At 36.9% G+C, this 23,133-nt stretch overlaps 1 protein-coding gene across 1 annotated transcript in view; it reads right to left on the reverse strand.

Annotated features, from left to right (window-relative positions):
- The window catches only part of ttc6 (tetratricopeptide repeat domain 6), a 41,567-nt gene extending 19,405 nt beyond the window's left edge, over window positions 1-22,162 (reverse strand). The window contains exons 1-20 of the mRNA XM_073869183.1: window positions 22,002-22,162; window positions 20,725-21,348; window positions 19,296-19,478; window positions 18,639-18,772; window positions 16,525-16,701; window positions 15,923-16,082; window positions 14,256-14,360; window positions 13,726-13,791; window positions 13,488-13,577; window positions 12,947-13,323; window positions 10,711-11,176; window positions 9,062-9,191; window positions 7,931-8,106; window positions 6,661-6,797; window positions 6,159-6,328; window positions 4,000-4,120; window positions 3,673-3,823; window positions 2,413-2,495; window positions 553-629; window positions 141-352 (exon numbers count right to left, since the gene is read on the reverse strand). Of these exons, the coding sequence (XP_073725284.1) occupies window positions 141-352; window positions 553-629; window positions 2,413-2,495; window positions 3,673-3,823; window positions 4,000-4,120; window positions 6,159-6,328; window positions 6,661-6,797; window positions 7,931-8,106; window positions 9,062-9,191; window positions 10,711-11,176; window positions 12,947-13,323; window positions 13,488-13,577; window positions 13,726-13,791; window positions 14,256-14,360; window positions 15,923-16,082; window positions 16,525-16,701; window positions 18,639-18,772; window positions 19,296-19,478; window positions 20,725-21,309 (3,600 nt within the window). The 5' untranslated portion in view covers window positions 21,310-21,348; window positions 22,002-22,162. The remainder of the gene's footprint in view (window positions 1-140; window positions 353-552; window positions 630-2,412; window positions 2,496-3,672; window positions 3,824-3,999; window positions 4,121-6,158; window positions 6,329-6,660; window positions 6,798-7,930; window positions 8,107-9,061; window positions 9,192-10,710; window positions 11,177-12,946; window positions 13,324-13,487; window positions 13,578-13,725; window positions 13,792-14,255; window positions 14,361-15,922; window positions 16,083-16,524; window positions 16,702-18,638; window positions 18,773-19,295; window positions 19,479-20,724; window positions 21,349-22,001) is intronic.
- Between the last annotated feature and the right edge of the window lie 971 nt (window positions 22,163-23,133).

The following is a 23,133-nucleotide window of genomic DNA, read 5'->3' on the forward strand; positions in this document are numbered from 1 at the left end:
AACTTCTGACTTTGAAAAGGTCATGCACTAACTTACCATAGTAGAATCACTGTACTGCATTGCCTTTCAAAGCATATTGATTTAGCGAGCTTTTAAAACTTACTGCTAATAAGCATTTGGGTTTATTGATGTTCTTAAAAAAGGCTGGTGCTTTGTAAACCATAAGAATTTGGCTTCAATTTTACACGACTCACTGTGAACCTGTGTTCCCTCATCAGTGTCTTTCCCAAAAGAATGAGGGTTGGAAGAGAAGGGCATCTATTGACCGCTTCCTCCAGACATGCAATAGCTTTGGCTTCATTCCCCAAAAACGACTGAATGATTGCCTGCTGCATCGGTGATAAACCCAGAGCTGTAACGCAAGAGAGGAGAGCTTTACAGTTTGGTCCTGATGTTGGTATGGCAACAAACACTGCATTGCCCGGCGAGGTTCAATTCGTCCTCAGGTGGACTAATAAGATTTAATGATGGTCATTAAAATATAGGCTGCAATAAGAGTTAAAAATGCTTGCAATTTACTTTGGACTAAAAGTGAACTTTTATGACCATTACCTGTTTTCATCTCTGCCGCATATTGTATAGAGAGAGCAGCCAGGTCAAACTGCTTCAGTTCATACAAGTACTGGCCTCTAAAAACAGACACAACGCTTTAAAATACTTTCTTCTGCATTCGGCAATCTCTTTAATACATAAAGCTTGTTACCTTGCACCTTAAAGGGGGGGTTCAATGGTATTTCAAGCATTCTGACGCAGTTATTAACACAGTTATAGAGTTGTTTCCTCGTGCTAAACGTAGGCAAAGTGTCAAAAAAGCAGTTGGGCGTACAGAGTATTTCTGTGCCAAATGCACTTCGCCAGGGTTCGTACAAGTTTCGGAAAGTTTTTTTCGATTACAGGTCCAACTGACGTTTCAGGGGTTTTCTATACGTATCACTTCTTTATATGGGCACTTCCCCCGGAAGACCCCGCCCACCCGTCAATCAGCGGGAGACGCTAGCACTTGCAAACATCTTATCATGTGAGACAGCTTTGTTTAATTTCATAACTCAACAATGGCACGAAAGAAGAAGTGTGTTTTTGGATGTAAGGAGAAAAAAGCCAGCCTTATGAAAACAATGGATATAGTTTATTATCCGGGGTAGCAGCAGAGTTTTGCGTGTGTGTTCGATGCGCTGGATTTTCCCAACCGGGTCACGAGTTGCATGCGGTAAGTAAGACTTCTGTCTTATGTTGTAAATATGCACGTGCATATTATATAAATGACACGAACATGTAGTGAATCATAAGTTTAACAGTGTTGTATAGTGTTGCATGACTCGTACTCGCTCCACCCGCGGTAGTAACTCCTCCTTCTTCATTTTTTCGTACGTTATCTGAAAGAATCGGTAAAGCTAATCTTTCTTTTATAAATCTGATTAAACTAAAGACTCTTCGGAGAAATAAAGGATGTCATACTACTCTATAGGTACTCCAGATTATATCAGAAATGCAGAAATAGCATGTGTTACGTGAGCTTTAATCTGGGGAGATGTTGGATTTTTCATGGACTTTACCAAGAACTTTTGGATTTATAAAGCTCCGTCGAGGAAGCAATCAACATCAATATACATAACAGTAACAGTACAATACTGAACAAACTCTGTTTTTAAAGTCCATGTAAAGTGAAATTAAGGGCCCTATTTTAATGATCGAAGCGCATTTTCTAAAGCGCACAGTCTAAACTGGCGTGTCCGATTCTACTTTTGCTAATTTAACAACGGAAAACACAGTTAGGGTTGTTCCTATTCTCCTAATGAGTAATGGGTGTTTTTTGGGCGTAGCTTTCTCTAAACATTCAAATATCACGACCTGAATGGATGCTCACGACTGTGTTAGGGGCGGGGCCATGCTCGGTGGCATCAGTGCGTCATCGAGCCACCGTTTTAGCCTCGCCCAAATAATCCTGAACACAGAAATGTGGAAAAACTGTGTATCTCCACAATTCACGTCTTTGTAATGTGTTTCAGCAATACATTTCTAGCATTTAAAATGTGTTTAGAAACAATAATCTTAAAAGACTTTACACAGACTTTAAATATGGCATCTGATCTGACTAGAGTTCATAAAAGCACTTTTGTAAAATGTAAAAAAGCATTTCATTCTGTACTAGTTCATCAGAAAATCATATTAATGGACGCTTTAATTAGCCTAGAAACATATACATTAATTTTATTTTCTATTGAACCATAAGACCTCAGCCCTATACAGAGCTGAAGAGGGTTCTTTATGAGAAGAGGCTCTTTGCGAATATAACAAGCCATTATGTTTTGTACCCATGTACTGTAAAAGTACAAGCTCAAAGCTGGGTTGCTATTAAAAAATTATAAATAAATAAATGTAATTGTACGGATTCTCAGTTCTACATCAAATAACCTCATGATGTGCAGGTCATGGGCGTCTGGATTCAGATGTATCGCTCGACTCAAATCCTTCACCGCACCACTCAGATTATTCACCTGTGTGTAAACACAATTAAAAGTGCACTTGTTTGCATTAAAAATAGACAAGATTCTTGCATGCAATGGTCAAATAATGGTGCCTAGTTGCAGAGATGGGACCAAGTCACACATGTGCAAGTCTCCAGTAAGTCTCAAGTCTGAAACTTCAAGTCTTAAGTAAGTCCCAAGTATTTTTTTCTTGGGCAAGTCAAGTCACAGGCTATGTCAAGTCAAGTCCTGTAGTAGGTCAAGTCAAGTCATTTGCCGTCTTTTGCCATCTTGTTGAAGCCGAAAGCGATGACCCTCGGTACCTCTCCGGCTGACATGTTGTTATCTGATCTAAGCGGGCGTGGTGTGCGTAAGGTACGAGGGGTCATGACCGATGATAGTGCCGTGATTCAGACATTCTCAGCCTGCACTCCAGCTGGGTCAACTTTATTTTTTAAAATAATTTATATATTTTATATTCAAACTGAAAACATGATGTGATTAACACTCAAGTCATTCAAGTCATCATGTCTCAAGTTAAGTCCAGAGTATTTAACTTACAAGTCCGGCGACTATCTTTGTCAAGTCAAGTCACAAGTCAAAAAATAGCGACTCGAGTTGACTCGAGTCCAAGTCACAAGTCCCCATGTCTGCCTAGTCGTCACTGGAGCAGTACCCTTTAAAAAAGTACAATATTGCACCTAAAAAGTTCATACCCCCCAAAGGCACATATTGGCAGCGGCGGCTGGTGACTGCTCATTCAAGGGGCGCAAATTCAAAATATGTGTTCGGAGTGTCATGTGTGTTTTCAAAATATGTGTTTGTTGCGTCATGTTAACCATGTGCATCATGTGTTTTGTCAAAATAAGTGCCTGCTGCACATGAGCAAAACCGTTTATGATAAAAGAGACGCTCATGTTCACAAAATACATGCAAGACACTCCCCTAACAGTAAACTCTGATTACGCATGAGATTATGCGAGTATCTGGCAAACATGAGCGTCTCTTTTATCATAACTCGACGCGCCAAACACATTTTGAAATTACGAACCACACATGATTGGCTACAAGTCACCGGCCGCCACTGCATGTTGGTACCAAACGCATATCTGTATACTTAATGATACATTTTAGGACCAAAGTGACAACTTGGCACCATTTTTGTCTGACAGTGTACATATATAAGTGCCACTCCTAGACCACTTACATTGTAATAAGCTTTGGCCCTGCATACGTAGGCCCTCATATAGGTGGGGTCTGCTTTCAATGCATTGCTGAACCTCTTGATGGCTTCATAATTTCGATCCATTTTCATCATACTGATGAGTCCCAAACTGACATGTGCAACAGCCATAGACCTGTCAGGAAGTCCATGAGGAGAGAAAAACAATCAGGGATGGTTCATTTATGTGCTCAAACACCACCATAAAGTGACTTTCGAGCTTCAATACACTTAAATTCACTTTGGTCTGCATGAGTAACAGAATGACAGGAAAGGATTTTTGTCACACAGCAGGGGTGGTAGAGGCATCACCTGTCGAGTTTGATCACAGCTTCAAAGTCAGCAGTTGCTTGTCGCCAAAGCCGAAGCTCGGCATAGAGCAAGCCACGATGCAGAAAAGATCTCAGGTTTTCTACGCTGTCATTGATGAGAACTATAACACACAAAGACACAGAAATATAGACAGACATGAGAGATACAGAGCTTAAAGGAATATTCCATTTTCTTAAAAGAAAAATCCAGATAATTTACTCACCACCATGTCATCCAAAATTTTGATGTCTTTCTTTGTTCAGTCGAGAAGAAATTATGTTTTTTGAGGAAAACATTGCAGGATTTTTCTCATTTTAATGGACTTTAATAGACACCAACAATTAATACTTAACTCAACACTTAACAGTTTTTTTCAAGGGAGTTTCAAAGGACCACAAACAATCCCAAACGATGCACAAGGGTCTTATCTAGCAAAACGATTGTCATTTTTGACCATGAAAATAACAAATATACACCTTTAAAGCACAACTTTTCATTTAGGTCCGGTCCAGCGCGACCTAACGTAAATGCGTAGTGACATAGGGAGGTCACGCGTTACATATATAAAACGCACATTTGCGGACCATTGTAAACAATAAACTGCCACAAAGACATTAATTAGTATCAGTTGACATACAACAATGTAGGAACGGTGCTCTTTCAAGACCCTTGTAAACACTGGGCGGAGTTTCGCGTTCGTCCTCTGTGACCTCTTGACGTCATGACGTCACGCTAGCGCATGACGACCGGATCTAAACGAGAAGTTGTGCTTTAAAAGTGTATATTTGTTATTTTTATTGTCAAAAATGAAAATCGTTTTGCTGGATAGGACCCTTGTGCCTCGTTTGGGATTGTTTGTGGTCCTTTGAGGCTCCGTTGAAAAAGGCTGTTGAGTGTTGAGTTAGGTGTTGGTTGTTGGTGTCTATTAAAGTCCATTAAAATTAGAAAAATCCTGCAATGTTTTCCTCAAAAAACATAATTTCTTCTCGACTGAACAAAGAAAGACATCAACATTTTGGATGACATGGTGGTGAGTGGATTATCTGGATTTTTCTTTTAAGAAAATGGAATATTCCTTTAAGAGCAAGCAATTACTTCTCTGCACAAAGCCGTATGTCTTTAGGATCTCCAATGTAGCATTTTCTATTTATTTCATAATATTTGCCAAAAAACGCTAGCATAGTTTTTAAAATATAGTAGCTCAGTGTGTTTGAACTGAACATCTCTAAGCCTTTGACTAAGTTAGCACTGAAAAAATATTCCTGCAAGCTGCAGAGATCAAAGCAGAAGATTACAGCTACCGACATCATACAGCTCTTGGATAGCTCTTACAGTATTTGTTCTGCCGGCTGATAGGGGACATTAAAATGATTGAAAAGATTTCTGTACTAAGATGTTAAGATTATGATGTGCTTCCAAATATAGATGGTGGGTGGCTTGATTCTGTGCAAAACAGCTTAATTTCAAGATTTAAATCCAAGACTGGTAAAGAGAATATTTTATGAAAAAAAAGTATTTTTTTAATGCAAAGCTCTCGCTCCAGTCCATCAAAACCACTTTTAAAAATCTAAGCTGCAGAAATGGGTCTTTCAGGAAATAGTCATGACTTTCATGAACACATTACCATATAACTGCACATTACCATATAACTACCATATAATATAAATGTTCACATATCAATACCCTTAAAAGCATGGCCAGTCCAATGGAAAAGCGCCATATTTAGCCTACATGAAAGTCCTGTAGGTGCAGCAGCAAAACAGCCAAATTTGTCTCTAGTCACAAATCTCCAGACACAAAGACCGTTCTTGGCACACAGTGAGACTACAAAGCTACAAAATTTATGTGGATGCCATACTTCAGATAATTTGGGCTTAAAAGAAATGTTGGAGTTCATTTTTGAGTTCAAAATCTGATAGCAGACTTGGCCAAGATTTGGCACACACGTGGCACTCAGATTTGCCAAAAAAATCAAAGCATAGTGACAAATCAATCAAGCAATCTCCTCTGGCCCTCTAGTCGAGGTACAGATGAAATCTCTGGATCTGTTTTATAGTAGAAAATATTAAGAAGTAGGAGACTACAGGTGTAACTACAGGTGAATTATTGTAGAAGAGGCCTGATTGATCCAACTAGCTCCATATTTTCTGAATTGTTACCCGATGTGCTGAGGTCTCTCAAGGCCATCTGAGGCTTTATCTTCCTCAGCAGGAAGCCTCTGTGGTAAAATGCCAACCAGTCGCTGGGATTCAAGTGCACAGCCAATGAAAGGTCCTTAATGGCCTCCTCAAAGCAGCCCAGCTTAGTGTAGATCCTTCCTCTGTATGTCCTGCAGTAAAAACCTTTATCAAAAACCTTCATTTAAATATCAGGTACCCTTATGTATTCAAACCACTATTACAAATAACTCATTTTCGCACAGTTTTATTACACATTACGTTATCAGTATAACAGTTATATCTTATATATTGCATGCTATAATAATATCTTAAATATGTATTTGTAAGCAAGTATACAACCATTTAACCACACACTTAGCTATCTTAATGGGGGCATGACATAGTCTGTTTGTTTATATTTGGCAGAGATATTCTACACTACCCTTTCTTTTTGTCTTCTTCATTTTAATCTCTTATCTTATGTTGGGATATTAATATTGACCTAGCTGCAGCATTCGCCGGCTCTTGTTTTAGCAGTAAGGAGAAATCTTCCAGGGCTGCCATCCAGTTGGATTTCCTAAAGTGCTGCATTCCAAGGATCATCATGGCATCTGTCCTTGTAGAGTCAATGAAGAAAGTCTGGTGGAAAAATCCAGTACAATTTATTATGATCGTCATTTTTCTTTCAATCACTTTATTATAAACAGACCTTTATATTTATAGTTACAAAACTGACTGATGCACCTGCCAACTAGACAACCTGCTTAGGCAAACATTGTCCAACGTTAGCTATGTTTCCATCCAAAGTTGCGTATTAAACTTGTGCACATTATTGAAATATTGCATTAAACATTTGCGTTTCCATCCAGCAAGCAGAAGAGAGAAAAACCACGACTTTGTGATAAACTGCCGCTTAATATTAGTAAGATATGCGTAACGAGACTGTATTTATACATTTTCGTGAATATCATTTCAGAACACATATACAAAACACTATACACTTGTTATCTGCTTTCGGATGTGAATTCCTGCTGTCTGTCAAGTAAGACGAGTAATAGAACCACCCAGCGTTTTGTATGCGCATTTTTTACATTTATGTGCATGTTGCCATTTTAAGCCCACATTTTTATGCCCATAAAAATAGGTGGATGGAAACATGGCTACTGATGCAAACCAATTGTGTAGTTGGTTAAAGGATATGTAAGAAAAAATTGACGATGGGCCCTTGAATTATGCAAAAATAATGCAAACCCAAGATGGTAATGCGGCATAACGCGAATCAGAATGTTGACATGAGTCGATTATTCTGCTTATACCACGGTTACCACAGACATTTCTCTGGTTGTTATTTTAAGACATTTGATAGGTTAGGTGTGCATTTACATAAAAATAATTAACAGCTGTGGGACATTTCTTAACCTATCAGAATAAAGTATTCAACAGGCCCATAGTATAAACAGAAATAACAGTTGGACAACAATAATTCATAAATACTTTATACAGTGCTTGCATGGAATCTCATGTGGAACTTCACATCATTTTTTATAGATTTATCCTAAAACTCACATTTCATGCTAGTCGAGATTTTTTTACTTGATTGATGACATCTAATATTGTTTTGCTGGTGTGCCTTTAAGAAATGTCCCCTTCACATATGAAAGCCCTTTGCCGCTCTTTCAACCAAGATTAAGGTTTGCTTTCAAGTCCAACATCCTTTCAAATTATGCATTTCATTACATTGTAAATACACTAAACACTAAAATGTGACTCACTTTGGCATAGTCTTCCATGGCCAGCAGCATTTCACCCATCTTCTCATACATCTGTGCTCTTCTGAAGTACATGTCTGCATTATCTGGCTTGGCTTTGATGGCTTGGGTGTAGTTGATTATAGCTGCTGTAGTTTCTCCTCTTTCTTTGTAGATTTCTGCTCTAGACATGAAGGCATCTGAAACACAACTGGCATCAGTCAGGATCTTCTGAACTGGAGGTCTGCCCTACACTGTTTTTTCCGTCCCGCTCCCGCCCGCTCCAGCAAAATTCTATTCTGCTCCCACCTGCTCCAGCAAAATTCTATTCCGCTCCCACCTGCTCCAGCAAAATTCTATTCCACTCCCACTTGCTCCTGCCCACTCCAGCAAAATTCTATTCTGCTCCCACCTGCTCCCTCCTGCTCCAGCAAATTATATTCCACACCCACCTGCTCCCGCCCGCTCCAGCAAAATTATATTCCGCTCCAACCTGCTCCTGCCCGCTCCAGCAAAATTCTATTCCGCTCTCACCTGCTCCCGCCCGCTCCAGCAAAAATCTATTCCGCTCCCACCTGCTCCCGCTTAAAATTCACTGCGTTCACCTGCTATCTGCATAGAATTCATTTTCTCAACAAATCCCGCTAAATTTAGATTTTGTCTCCAAAATATCACATCAGGACTATCCAAAAGTGCATTACAAGGTACACATTTTTATTATTATGTATGTTTCCTGGGTTCAAATATACAGGAACACATCTATATTAAAAACATCTATACCGTTTTTGTACCCTAAAATTTGCTGCTTTTAACAGCAGTCAAAGTTTCTTTTAAGCTAACTTAGCTTTATCTATAGGTTTTATTTATTAGCTAACCTCAGCATACTGGTGTAATTCACTCAATATATGAGTTATTATATGTTATCAGTCTGAGCATACTGGAGAGGAAGCTTTGCATTATGAGCATTCATTACATCTACACAGTGCAAACTCTTTTATTTCAAAAGAGCAAGGACAATCCTATGACCTCCAACCAAATGGGTCCTTTATAAACATTGTGTCCAATACAGAGGTAAGGCAGCAATACTATACAGTGCTGTTGTATGGTTTTCTTGTTTCCCTGCTGTTGCTAATGAAAGCGGACTCATGCGCACACCTGCATGCTTCATGTTGTTCTTAATGATGATGTTGAGATCTGCCAGGGCTCGATTGGGGTCGTTTCTCAGCAGGTAGATGTTGTGCCTGTGCCAGTAGGCATCCAGTAAATGGGGCTCCAGGGAGATGGCCTTTAAAAACAGAAAAACAACAGATCGATCATGAATACTTAATAAACTAGAAGAAATAAACAACTAGCATCTGTAGAACATTATGTTTCACTATACTGTATGTAGTAAACTAATATGCAGTGAATAAAAAAGTGGACAAATATATTTCATATTACTGTACTGTATGAGCAATAACAATACTGATGCTAGTCTAAGCAAACATCCCTGCTAACCCAATGTGGGTTGTTCAAATTCACTACCCTTTCGGGTTGTTCGTGGCTATGCAGCCACTAAATTAAACTTTGCATTAATCTGTTAATCAATCTTGGTACTGATCAAAATTACCAAATGTTTACAAAAAAAAATCTATTTTTTAACTCTTTAATTGCCAAGTTCCTAAGTGATGACACTGATTTGGGGGGAAACACATACAATTACTGATTTTCAATATAAAAGTGATTGTACACTGGATTTTTTAACCTACTGTACACATAACCTTATCTTACTCAATGTACAAGCCAGAAATTAAGCTCTGCTTTTTTACACAGGCCTACTAAAGGGTTAATGGTGCCACATAGTGATCAACAGTAAAAAAATACACATTTTACCTCTTAGCAAAAGGAAAAACCACCAACAATCAAGAATGCATGATTATATGGTGTCATGGCTTTGCTATCAAAAAGTTTTGCTATAATGGAAGTCAATGGGGCAAACAAGCCATGAACAACTACTTAGGCAGAAAAAAATAAGATCTGATGCTGCACAAAAACTAAAAATTAATGTTTCTACTATGAAAAAATTATTCTTTCCATTTACTAAATTTTTTTAAGGTAAATGGTTGCAATGAATTGAGTTAAGCTACATTTAAACAAAAACCAAAAAATTAGACAAATAAAATAAAAAACATTTGTTTAAATATATAATTAAAAAAATATATATAAATTGAATGAATAATTTTTTCAGTGCACTTTTTATATTGAAAATCAGTCATTTTGAGGCTGTTTACAGTTGGCATTAACATGCGTTTTCGTTGATCGGATCACAACTGGACGATGTTAATGCCAGGTGTAAACGGTGTTCAAAACATTTTGAGCTCCTAAACTTTCGAACACTTTCAACCACATTCAGATGTAGACGAAAACACGTTAGATCGGATTGCTTTTGTAGTGTAAATGCAAATGTGGTCGAATGTGTTCGAACAGCCACAGGACAGCCTTCGCTCCGTCCATTTATCTAATCCGAGATACTGAACACAATGTTTTATGTCTTTATCTTAATACCAAATGCAACCAGCCCCTTAGTGTGTTGTTCCCCAAATCAGTGACATCACTTATAAAATTGGCAATTAAAGAGTTAAAATCATGGAATTTTTGTAATGATTTGGTAGTTTTAATCAGTACTGAGATTGATTAACAGATTTATCTAAAAAAAATATTTCGTCACCAAAAATCATTCCATTTACTGAAACACAGAGAAATTCTAAGACTGAAACAAAAACAGTGGTTGTTAGAAGCCCATATGGGTTAAAAAAATGCCTTACAGCATTCAGATCTTCAAGGGCCAGGTTGAGATGACCAAGTTTGATTTGAAGCGCTCCACGTCGAGTCAGGTCAAAAGCCCTGTGATTCCCACATTCACTCATAACTTGGGTTAGCTTGGCAACTTCTTGCTCCACATCAGCTTTTGTGAGACCTTCATCCAGAACCTCAGACAGGTCCACTATGTCCAGTTCCTGGATGTTATTATGTAGGGTCTGATTCTCTTTCAGATTACCTGAGACAGAGACTGTACTCTGAACCTTCTCCAGAGGTGGAAAGAGCTCATCAAACCAGACATCCCATAAGTCTCTAACCCACTCTCTGGGTGGCGTTGTGTCAGGTATTCCACCACGATCTGCAGAAAAGCTCTCAAAATCGAGTAGGAGAGGCAGACTGAGGCTGTTAAGAGGCGAAGAAAGACTTTCAGATGGTTTGGGGTTCCATGGTAACTGACACATAGACTCACTCCTGTTCGAGAATAAAATAGACAGAAGACTTTACAATAGACTGAAGTGGTCCATTTAACAATTTTAACAATGGCGAAACCACTGTTACGCCCCTCTCATGGTTTATCACTTCAAAAAAAATGCTGCCGATTGCATTGACATAAAAGAAATGAATGTTCAATATAGGTTCATTTATGTTATAATAATTTATTGTAGTTAGTATTAAAAATGAGAATAACAATATGTTAATATTTCATTAACCTCACTTTAGGGTGCACTGTAAGAAATGACTTGTTTACTTAGCATTTTTGCCTTGTTTTCAGTAAAAATATCTAAAAATTCTTAAATTAAGATGTATTTTTCTAGTTTTTAGACAAAAATATAAAATTTAAGTGAATTTGTGCTTAAAACAAGCAAAATTATCTGCCAATGGGGTGAACAAATTTTGCTTAAATTAAGTGTTTAAGAAAAAAGAAAACTTATTTTTAGATTTTTTTTTCACCTCATTGTCAGATATGTTTGCTTGTTTTTAGGTTTAAATTTTAATTTTTTGTATAGAGTTATTTTCTTAGGTCATTTTGCTCATCAAGAAAAAGCATCCTAATCCAAGAATTTTAAGATACCCTTACTAAACAAGAAAAAAAAACTAAGTAAGAAAGTCATTTTTATTTAAGACCTACACTGAAAAAAAAAAATGATATTCAAGAAAAAAAAATCTTAGTATTTGTGTCTTGTTTTAAGTAAAAATATAAAATAATTCTTAAAATAAGATGCTTTTTCTTGATGTGCAAAACGACCAAAGAAAATAAGTCTAGTTTTTAGACCAAAAATGTCAAAATTAAGTGAATTTGTGAATAAAACAAGCAAAAAAAAAATTCTTAAACACTAAATTCAAGAAAAATTCAAAATTTGCTTACCCCATTGGCAGATTTTTTTTTTTTTTTTTTGCTTGTTTAATGCCATTTCACTTAAATTTGATATTTTTGGTCTAAAAACTAGACTTACTTTCTTGGGTCGTTTTGCTCATCAAGAAAAAGCATCTTAATTTAAGAATATTTAGATATTTTTACAGAAAACAAGTCAAAAATACTAAGAATTTTTTTTCTTGAAAATTATTTTTTGAAGTGAATGCACTACTGTAAGTTTCTTTGGATAAACTTGTCATTTAAATGCATAAATGAAAAATATATACTGTAGGGATGGTTTCCCAGACATTAATCCAGGACTACGCCTTAGTTATATTAGTACATTTATAGCTTTTACAAACAAACCTTACAAAAAACAATGTTTGTGTGCATCTTGAGACAAAACAATGGCACTGATATATGTTAAGATATGTCAGAGCAAGGCGTTTTTTAATGAAGCCAGTTCAAACATGAATTTTAGTCTAGGACTAGGATAAGCTCTGTCCGGGAAATCACCCCAATATGTGCACACACAGGACTTTTTTTTAAAGCTTCATATTGAGCATCACTTAATTCAAGTTCTTGCAATAAATGTACTGTGAATATTTGGCTAATTCATATTAATTCATACGTCCGCATTTGTAAGTTTTTGAATGATTTGCATTGACCCCTGTGACGTTGGGGTTAGGGGTTGGGTTTCGTTGTTGTTGTTTTTTTCATGAGAATCATACATTTTTTCACAATTAACTTCATGTGAATTCATACAAATTAGCAAACTCATAAAAAATGTATGAATTCTCGTGAGATCAGACTTAAAATACAGTATGTTTTTAAATTCCAGTTTCGTGTAATATGGAAATGTACATGTAAAAATGATCTATATAAACCTTTTAAGCGTTCGTGGTGGCTCACTCAGTTTCTTCCGAACGTAGGCCATCTTGACAGTGACGAATTTCCTTTTTGTTTTAGCAGGCCTCCGTTTAAAATGGAAAACATTTGCCCTGTCTGTGCGTTTGCGTGGGCTCTTCCTGTGATTTGGGATCTGGCAGGTCTCCTCTGATGAGTCTGGGCCAGTGTGAACATCCTTGGGTTCGATCTGTCGTCTGGCACTGGGTGTGAATTCTCCAGCCAGAGGCACGCAGACTGACTTTTTCTGTAAGCGCACATGTTCCAGCTCCTGAGAGAGGCTGTTGAAGTCAGACCGCAGCTGAAGAAGAGGCTCAGGATCTGGGGTTAAGTGCGGGGCAGAGTTGGGCCGTCTGGCCTGGAAGTCCAGTGGGAGATAGGAAATTATTAAAGAAGAAATCTGGTTGCATTGACTGTTCCAATACAATAGTTCATAATAGATTTATATAATATACAGGCATACTGCAATGAGCCTGCATTCGTTTTCTAAATCAATAATAAAAACTGAACTATGTGAATAACCTGTTCTTTTGCAGTAGATGGACTAAATAAGGCCAGTTTCGTTGTTCTCAAGTCTGACAAAGATTTGCTTTTACTAAACGAGACAGTTGCCTGTGGACAAGGACAGACTTTTAGAGATGGCACAAATTAAATCGTGAACAGACGAGGTCTTCTTGAAGTAATGAAGACAAATATAGACTTTTCTAGCTTTGTGTAATACTTTTCTTAAGTTAATATAAGGTTAATTTAAGGAACTGACTTGTTCTGGAACTGACTCCACAACATCATCCAGCAGGTTCTCTTTGTACTGGTCAGGCCGGGTTACCTAAAAACATCAAGATGAATATCTCTACATTAATGGTATAGGCTGAATTCTCAGTTCATTTCAAGCACAAGCAAGTAAAAAAATACAGGGAAATATTAAAAGCTGCTATTAAAGTGAATCAAAAGCATTAATATGCAAGCATTCATCTTTTTATTTAAACTCTTGGCAGAAACCCTTCTTAATTGCTTTAAGAATTTCCTTCTATTATGTATTTGGAGGATGATTGCATTTAAATTAAGATAAGTATGAGCTTAGGGAAAAGCAAGCGTGCATCAATATTAGCCACAGACACAAAGACCCCATTGTCTTTCTTCTATTCTCTATACTTTCTAAAAGTCTTCAGGGTTAATGATGAAAGCAGATAGGCAAAAAACATCTTGTGGTTTTTGCAGCAAATGTTGCTGTTAAAAGTCCAAGAGAGCTTAGAGGAGATACAGGTTCATGTGTTAACGCTGCTGTTGTACCTGGTATTCGGGAAAGAGTTTTTCTTTCATAACACACGGGGCACAGATGAATTTAGGAGGTACTGGATTCCAGAACATTCTGAGCTCGCTAGCACACAGTGTCGCCTATGAGAAATTAATTGTTTAATCTGTTAAAGTTTCAAAAGACATGAAGAATAAATTCAATTCTATCTTAACCCTTTAACTGACATCTCTACCGCACAGTAGACCTGTCAGAAATAAAAGGTATACTATACTGCAATAAAATAACTTTTTTGCTTAGTATATCTGCCTTGTTTTCAGTAAAAAATATAAAAAAAATTCTTAAACCTAGATGTATTTTCTTGATGATCAAAATGACCTTAGAAAATAATTCTAGTTTTTAGACAAAAAAATATACAATTTAAGTGAATTTGTGCTTAAAACCAGAAAAAAATCTGCCAATGGAGTAAGCTAATTTTTCTTGAAGTGTTTGAGAAAAAATATTTTTTTTATACCCCACACTCTCAGAAAAGAAGGTACATGAAGGTACAAAAGTTGTCACTGGGGCAGTACCTTTTCAAAAAGTACACTTTTGTACCTTAAAGGTACACATTGGTACCTTAGAAGTACATACTGGTTCCTCAAAGGTACATATCTGTGCCAAAATGGTACATATTAGTACCTTTTTAAAAGACAACTTTATACTTTTATTTCTGAGAATGCAATAGCAGATTTGTTGCTTGTTTTAAGCACAAATTCACTCAAATTGTATATTTTTGGTCTAAAAACTAAACTTATTTTCTTAGGTCAATTTGCTTATCAAGAAAATCCATTTTAATTTAAGAATTTTAGATATTTGTCCTGAAAACAAGACTGGGGTGGTTCATTTTTGTACCTTTATGGGAATATAACAAATTGAAATGTTGTACCTTTTGGTGTACAATATTATACCCTAAGGACCTTTTCTCTACCTTTAAGGACTAATTTTGTTCCAGTTAAATGTTAGGGGTACATAACATTTACCACTACATTTAAAGGTACAACATAGGCACTTAAGGTACAGTAACATACCCAAAAAGGTACAACATTGTATTATGTTTTGTATAACTGTAAAGGTACAAAACGGAACCATAGGGTACCACCCCAGCGATAGTGAGTGACCTGTTAGAAATTAAGGTACTAAAGCTGTCACTTGGACAGTACCCTTAAAAACTTGTTATAGTGTATGTATCACTTACTATAGCTACAGGTATGTACCTTTGAGGTACTAATATGCACCCTTAAGGAAAAAATGCTTCTGTACCCAATTTCTGACAATGTGTGAAATTTTGTCTATTTTCATGTCTACATTTAAAAGCCAAAACTAAACAATTGTGCATTGAAATACAATGCATGTGTGTCTAGTGCCACCTAGTGATAAAATGTTACCAGTATCCTGGGAAAATTTACCAAAAGCCATTTATCTGCTTTCTTATTTGAACAAAACATTAAAAATAATTTTAAATATGACAAATAAACATTCTTTCTTTAAAGATAATGTTTACATCACATACTTACATTTTGTTTGGTAATTATTACAAACATCTATTTATAAATCATAATTTTCTTCAAGCAAAACGTTTGTATGTAGCTACTCAATATTCTGTATTAGTCACTTTGATCAAAGTCACGACCACTAAATAAAAATCACAACAGATGTTTCTTACAGCACGTCCGCACATTGTGATCCGTGGTCTTTCCACATAAAATTCTGCTATTCTCTTCCAGTCCTCCAGAGTATCTGACAGCTGTTGAGGTAAGTGAGAAATGCAGTCTGTGTGTGATGAGACTTCAGCAGATTTAGCAGATATACCTTCACACACCAGCCTACAATGAACAATTGAAAACAAGCCATATAATGATTATACGAGGGGTCTCCAACCCGTGGGCACCAGGTGGCCAGCACAGAGCCTGTGAGGTACCCGCCAAAGCACATTATAGTCTCAATTGTAATATTTATTTATTACACATTTTTTATATTAGCTTGGCTTGGTTTAGGTATGTTAACATTTTAAACAATACCAAAACATAAGTAAAATAAAATATATTCAACAAGTAAAACAAAAAAGTTTTGAGTAGCCTATATCAAAAAGTAGCCCTTCGTTGCAGTAGCCCTTGCTCACAAAAAGGTTGGAGACCCCTGGATTATACCATGAAGCTCATTGAAAGAAGACTTCATGGCCTAAATTCATGCTGATATTCTCATGAGAAACAGTATCCTAAAACACAAAACATATTAGCTCCCATGTGCATAAAGCAAGGCAAATACCTCTTTATGTCGGGATGAGACAGCTGTCCGGGTGCTGCCATCTGCTGGTCAACATGAGCTGTTACAGTAACCAGATTTTGTGTGTGGCAGAATCTAGAAGCAAATTGTAGTTCAACAGGCACAATTTGGCTTGCAGATGTGGTGCACAAATGATGGATGGTTTTATACCTCTCAGCACTGTAGACAGAACAAATATTTAGAGTACACCATAAAAAAGGATGTGTTCATTTTTACACATTGTTTTGTGTTATCCTATTTAACGCATTATGTGTCATTTCGTGTTGATTTTGTGCTTAAATAAATAAAAGGGACAATACAAGATGTGTTAAAACAACACAAAGTGTGTAGTTCCAATAATAACACAAAGATTTTTGTTTTAACGCATTCGTTTTATGAATGTATGATACATTTTTGGACTAATCTAAAATTGTACAAGAAATAGGTTCTGCTTTGAAGTTCTGATATTGATAGTAATTCAGACAAATTCATTACTAAGCAAATATCTAATAATTAATCATTATTTCTTCTCATTAAACTTCATTTAAATATCTTCATTAAAATATCTATTGTAAAATATAATGTATATTACTTTTTTAAAGAATGCAAAATACAATGATTCTCACTAGTGGTCCCAGACTTTTGGACCTTTGGAGTAAATGGCAAGGGCTTGCTCACAAGTTTTCAATTTGCAAAGGTAACCATGCATAAATTTGTGTGACAGTCAATCTGATTTCAGGGTCTCACAGGAAACTTTCTTGGACCTTAAATGTAAACCATTTTCGGTGCCAACTTGATCTAATATAGGCCATAAAACCAGCACAAAACGTCTGTTTGTGCAGACCGTCTCTCCCATAACTTCACACCACTGTTTGAACCATAGACAGCGAGAAAAAGAAAACTCTGAACCGACTGTGTGTGTGGGCCTTTAGTGTTCCTCAAACCTCCGCCACCCACGTCCCAGCGACTCCACTGACAGTGCCAATTTATTGCGCACAACTCGTTCACTCTAGACTGTGACAAGCTCGATTTATCACTCTGCTCTGGCACGGTTAAGCCTCGTCGAAAGACCTGGAAGGTCACACCAAAGTCATTGGCCCTGCCTTTACTGAAAAGCAACATTCCTGAACCTTGCGAAGAAACCTTCAACCTGCCCGGCTATCCATCTGCCCCGCAGGCAGGCGGCTCTCATATAAGCCCTCTCAACCGCATCCAACACGAACCTTTCAGTGACCCTCGTGACTGGAAAAAGGCAGTAATTAAAAGGCTCTTTCTCTGGAGTGTTTTTCTGGGAGGGAGTGGCTGCGCTACAGCCGCACAGGTAGTAAATCTTGTGTTATCAGCTCTCAGGTGAGTGGCGGAGAGGTCGGGAGGAGGCATGCGTGGGTACGCTGGCTCCAGACGGACCCGTAGCGCTGTTGAGTGGGCTAAGTGACGGGTAATTACTTGCTGTGTTACTGCCCCTTAAATAGCGTTGAGGGGGGGCTGATGACAGCCTTGAACGCACCTCTCAGGTACCGTGAAACAAGATCATTTACGTCCAAGGCCACCCTCTGCGCCCTTCCGACAGTGACGCTTTGAGAGATTGACGTGCTGATAGACTTTAATGCAACATTATACATTATTATCATGTAGAACAGTGACCCTTGTTGTCATAACGTATATATCAAGTAACATGATACTTCAGCAACATAAAAAAATTGAAAGTAAAACAAAAAATGTATTAATTTTGAAGAAAGAATGAAGCGCTTTAACATTTCACCAAAAAATTAAAAACTTGAGAAGATTTCACACCACCAGTTTTTAGACTAGTCCTAGACTAAAATAAATGTAAGAGCTGTTCAAACAGAAAACAAATTGCACGAACATATCTTAAAATACATCAGTTCCCTTTGCTTTGCCTCAAAATGCACACCAGTAATGTTTTTAGTAAGGCATGTTTGTTAAAACTAGTTATATTTCCTAATTAAACTAAGGCCTAGTCTTGGCTTAAGCTAATCCCAGTCCAGGAAAGCGCCCCCATTTGTATCCAAATAATAGTTTGAAATATTGTATTAAATCCGATTGGCTACTGTCCTGGGGTCACTGTCTGTATCGTAGTAAATATAATTTTTTACCTTCTAGAATCTTTTTTAGGTGTCCAGGTTGCTAATAAAGAAAGACCCTGAATGGTTTTGGTCTGATGTGAAGTCTTTTCTGCTCTTTGAACCAGACTACGTCCTCGAGCCATTATTATATCTTCATTGGTCACCTTAAAAACATAAAATAAGGAAAGTAAAATGCAATTAAGTTATTTAAGCTGAAGTGTGTATTTTTGTGTGTTTTAGGCTATTGCAGCCTATTTAAAAATGTGTAAACATTGTGGCTTGGTGATGTGATCAAAACCTTTTCAAAATAGTTAAGAATCACACAGTTTATTAATGAGAGATGAGATATGATATGACTTGAAATTGTTTTTTTCTGGCAGACAATAAAATGGGCATAGATTTTATGCATTTGTCAGATGCTTTTTTCTTGAAGCAACTTAGGATGCATTCAGCCAATACAATTTTATCATTACGTATGTTTCCTGTAAATTGGGGCTGTTCTTCCTGAAAGCAACAACCCCGAATATATTATAGTGCCACAGCAGTGAGTTTTGCATGAATAATTACCACTAACAGTATCTTTAGAACATTTAGAAATATGATTGTAGTAGCTTTTGTGGTAATCATTTTATTTGAAGATATTTGTTGATAGCACACGTTTCAGACAATAGTGTGTAATGAGTTTACCGGTGATAAGAGATCCTCAACTTGTTCATCATCACAGCCAACCTGACATATCCCCTGTAAGCCTGACATGGTCATCTTACAGACACCAGATGGCATGGGTAGGGGGCACATTGGTCTTGAACATCTTTCTTCTGGCACACACACATGTAACTTTGGTACTGTGGAGTCACATTGAGTTGGCCCCTAACAGAAAATACACATGAGAATTCAGCGTTTTCAAAAGCATATGACTTTACCCATCACAATGTACAAACAGGAAAGACTATCTACTATACTATAAAATCTAGCAGGGTTCCCACACTTTAGTTAACGTCAAATTCAAGGACCTTTCAAGGACTTTCCAGGTCCAGTACCCTAAAATTCAAGGACTAAATGTTGGGATACATTTCAAGTGAGAGCAAGGTTACATTGTGTTACCTTAAAAGATACATTGTTACAGTTTCCTTTCGAGGGAACTCGCGCTGTGTCACTGCAGTGACACTTTGGGGACGCCTTCAAGGGTAAGTGCGTCTGAATGTGTATATCAAATTCAACCAATGGTGAGCCAGGAAGTATATCGCTATCTGAAATATTGCCAACGATGGCGTTAAAGGTACGCAGGAAGTATGGCAAGGGAGACGCAGCATCTCGTTCCCTTCTCAGGGAACAACAGTTACATACGTAACCTGAGACGTATTCATGTGTCAAACACAACTATGCAAAAAAGCATTTTGATCTGAATCAACATTCAAATACAGATTGTATAAGCATTTAAAGCGAACAGTTTAACACGTGTGCTTAAAAAATATAGCATTTTTATGATATTATCCTACACTACACAGGGAATAATATGGATTTTTTCCAGAAAACTTCTTGAATTAAATAGATTCAAGCACTTTCAATCTATGTATGTATGTTTTCAAAAACTTCCCAGGGCCTTGAATTTTTCCCCCGGATTCACAAATTTCAAGGCCCCGTGGGAACCCTGTCTAGGTATTGTTATTTTGTCTCTGGCAGCTTCACACTTCGAGATTGTATTATATTTACTGTACGTTTACTATAGTGCTTCAGTTGAAAGATTCATGCTATGATGCAGACTAAAAAGTGTGTTTCATAATCGTTTTAAATTTTAAAATCACAAATTTAAACAAATTTGCAGTTGCAATGATGTGATGCCCTTCTGCTTTCCAGATAAAAGCTGGCTTCATATAATTATTTCAAGCCCAAGTGATGCAACTTAAGAAATTAGAAAAGTTTAAGTTTTTTATTTTGTTTTGCAGGATAGGACCTGGTTTGATCCAATTTTTGTTATATTATGTAATGAAATGCACACATTGGTGTAAGTATTTAAATATGATGTATATCCAACAATGTAAAATGAAAACATAACAACAAACAACATATAATGGCTAACCTCATAAGCACTACAGCTGTGTCCAGATTTCATTACCTGCTTAGCCATTTCATTACACGTGCTTACTTCCTTTTGCAGCTGACCAGTACTGTCATCATCTCTTATGTGCCCACTTTCCTTCACTGATGTGTCTGTCAGAGTCTCATCTTGCGCCCTCTGGTGGTCAGACTCATCTGGCCGTTCCAGTCCTGCAATAAGTTGAGCTTCTTTCAGCAGCTCAGGGGTGGATTTGACACTTTTCATTGTGCTGGAGCCAGAGCTGCCAGTGAGAGTTTGATGTCTACAAGCCTCCCTGCATATTTCCGAATCCATTCCCCCTTCATGCGCTTTCTGTTCAGAGCTGTCCAGCTTCAGAAGGCCCTGCCCTTTATAGAAAGTGGATTGGTGGGCACAAGTCCTAGAAGTTTTCTTCAGTTTATAAGAGTCATCTACTGACAGATTCTTTTCTGATATGGGCTTAATGGGACGTTGTGGTCTCAAGGACAAGGAAAGTGCTTTGGTGGTCCCAGCAAGAGAGGCAATGACTGGTTTTTGGACAATCTCATGTCCGGCTTTAGCCATTGTGTTTAATAAAGTGTCTTTGGGGGAAATTTTTAGTCTTGTTTTTTGAGCCTCGTTCATTTTGTAGATCTTTGTTGGGATGTGGAATGGGGCAGTTTGCTAAGGAAAGAAAATGTAAAACTTGAAAGGTGAACTTCTGTTTGAAGCTCAACATATAGCCGGTCAGGACATTGGTATCAGCAGAATTGTTTTCTTAGGTTAACCTGTGATAACAGGGATAATCTGGAAAAGTAGGGTAGGTTTGAATGGGAATTTGGAAAATGATTACAGTATTCTGACTGGAATCAACCTAGAGTCTTTCATTTATTTAAAATATTACTTATTGCACTTCATTTTTCATAGTATTATAGCCATATTTACTGTAGAACCATTTACAGTCATTCGAAAGAATTGACTCAAAAATCATTTAACAATCAACATTGAAGATGTATTAATTATTAATGTTAATTCAGTTTGGTTATGTTAAAAAATAGCCTACATATCTTTACACGTCTGCGCAGCTTTTAAAAAGAGCAAATAGCCTATAATTTTACATTGCAAATATTGTAAATATCTAAAATAAAATGTCCCAGTGTCTTTAAAAAGTATTTGTCTACAAAAGTATTTTTGTTCCAAGTTTGTTGATAACTTTCTCTTAAGTTATAAATCTGAGCTAGCCAGTTAGCTAACGTGCATGCTCAAGTTAGCCTACTCTTTTCCCACGCTGTACACATTTAAGAAAAACTTTAAAATCCTTTTTTAAACAATCTTACCTTTTCAGGAATGCATCCCCTAAAGTATAACGTTTGTCAAATATACTGAAAATGAATTGTATGTCTGCTAAATTGCTAAAATATAACTGCAGCTTTTACCTCAGAAACTCAAACAGAGAAACGCCACGCAGCGTCTCCTAGCAACCGGCCTGCCCGTCTGCGCGTGCCAGAGCTGCCCAGCAAATCTCAAATACTGAAGTAGATCATTAACCAGCCGTTGTCAATCGTTTTTATTTTATTTTTGTTCTTGCATGCATTATTTCTTCTTCTTTTTTTTTGCTACGATTTTTACTGACTGACAATAACTTAACATTTCTAACCTGTAAAAACTACTGTGGGTGAATTATGAATAAGCTTTCAGTTATCCACAATCACTTGACCGAAGTAATACAAATATATATTTGTCGGACAAATGCATATTTTTGACATAACGCAATACAATAGGCCTACTACGTAATGCAATAAATAAAAAATGCACTTTTGCATTAATGATGGTGAAGCCTTACGAGGAAATAAATAGGCCTATACAAATAGTCTATACAAATATAATAAATGCACATATTTGGGCATATTACCTATACAACGTTAAATAAATAAATGAACAAAGAGTGTACATTTTAATTTTGAAGCTGAAATAATTTAATGCACGCATTAAATAGCCTGAAATTAATGCTCTCTTCGTCGTCCCTCGTGGGGGCTTTGACATGGTCTAATGTTCTTCTGCTTCATGGGCCATTTCATTGCGTCCTGTGAGAGATCGATCTGTGCTCTAATGGTGTCATAGATCACTGGTGATAATCCCGTGTTAAGTGGATGATCAGCGCTGTCATTCGCTCATTAGCAGGTGTACAGTGAGAAGTCAGATCTCTTGTTTATCTGAGCAATAAAGGCCGCGAGATTATGGGGTTTCTGGCTCTAACTGATTTATAAACAACCAAACTTAATAGGTTTCGAAAATAAATAATTAAATAATAATAGGCTACTTAACTTGGAATTAAACCCATATAGCTATGTCATTTTAAATCATTATTATAATAATTTAATTTAATAATAGATCAATTTTGTATATTACAATAGGCCCAGTAAGAAATGCTCAAACGTATATTTTTAATTCTGAATGTGCATGAGTTAA

This window comes from Misgurnus anguillicaudatus, chromosome 7, assembly GCF_027580225.2.
Source record: "Misgurnus anguillicaudatus chromosome 7, ASM2758022v2, whole genome shotgun sequence".
Classification (NCBI taxonomy): domain Eukaryota; kingdom Metazoa; phylum Chordata; class Actinopteri; order Cypriniformes; family Cobitidae; genus Misgurnus; species Misgurnus anguillicaudatus.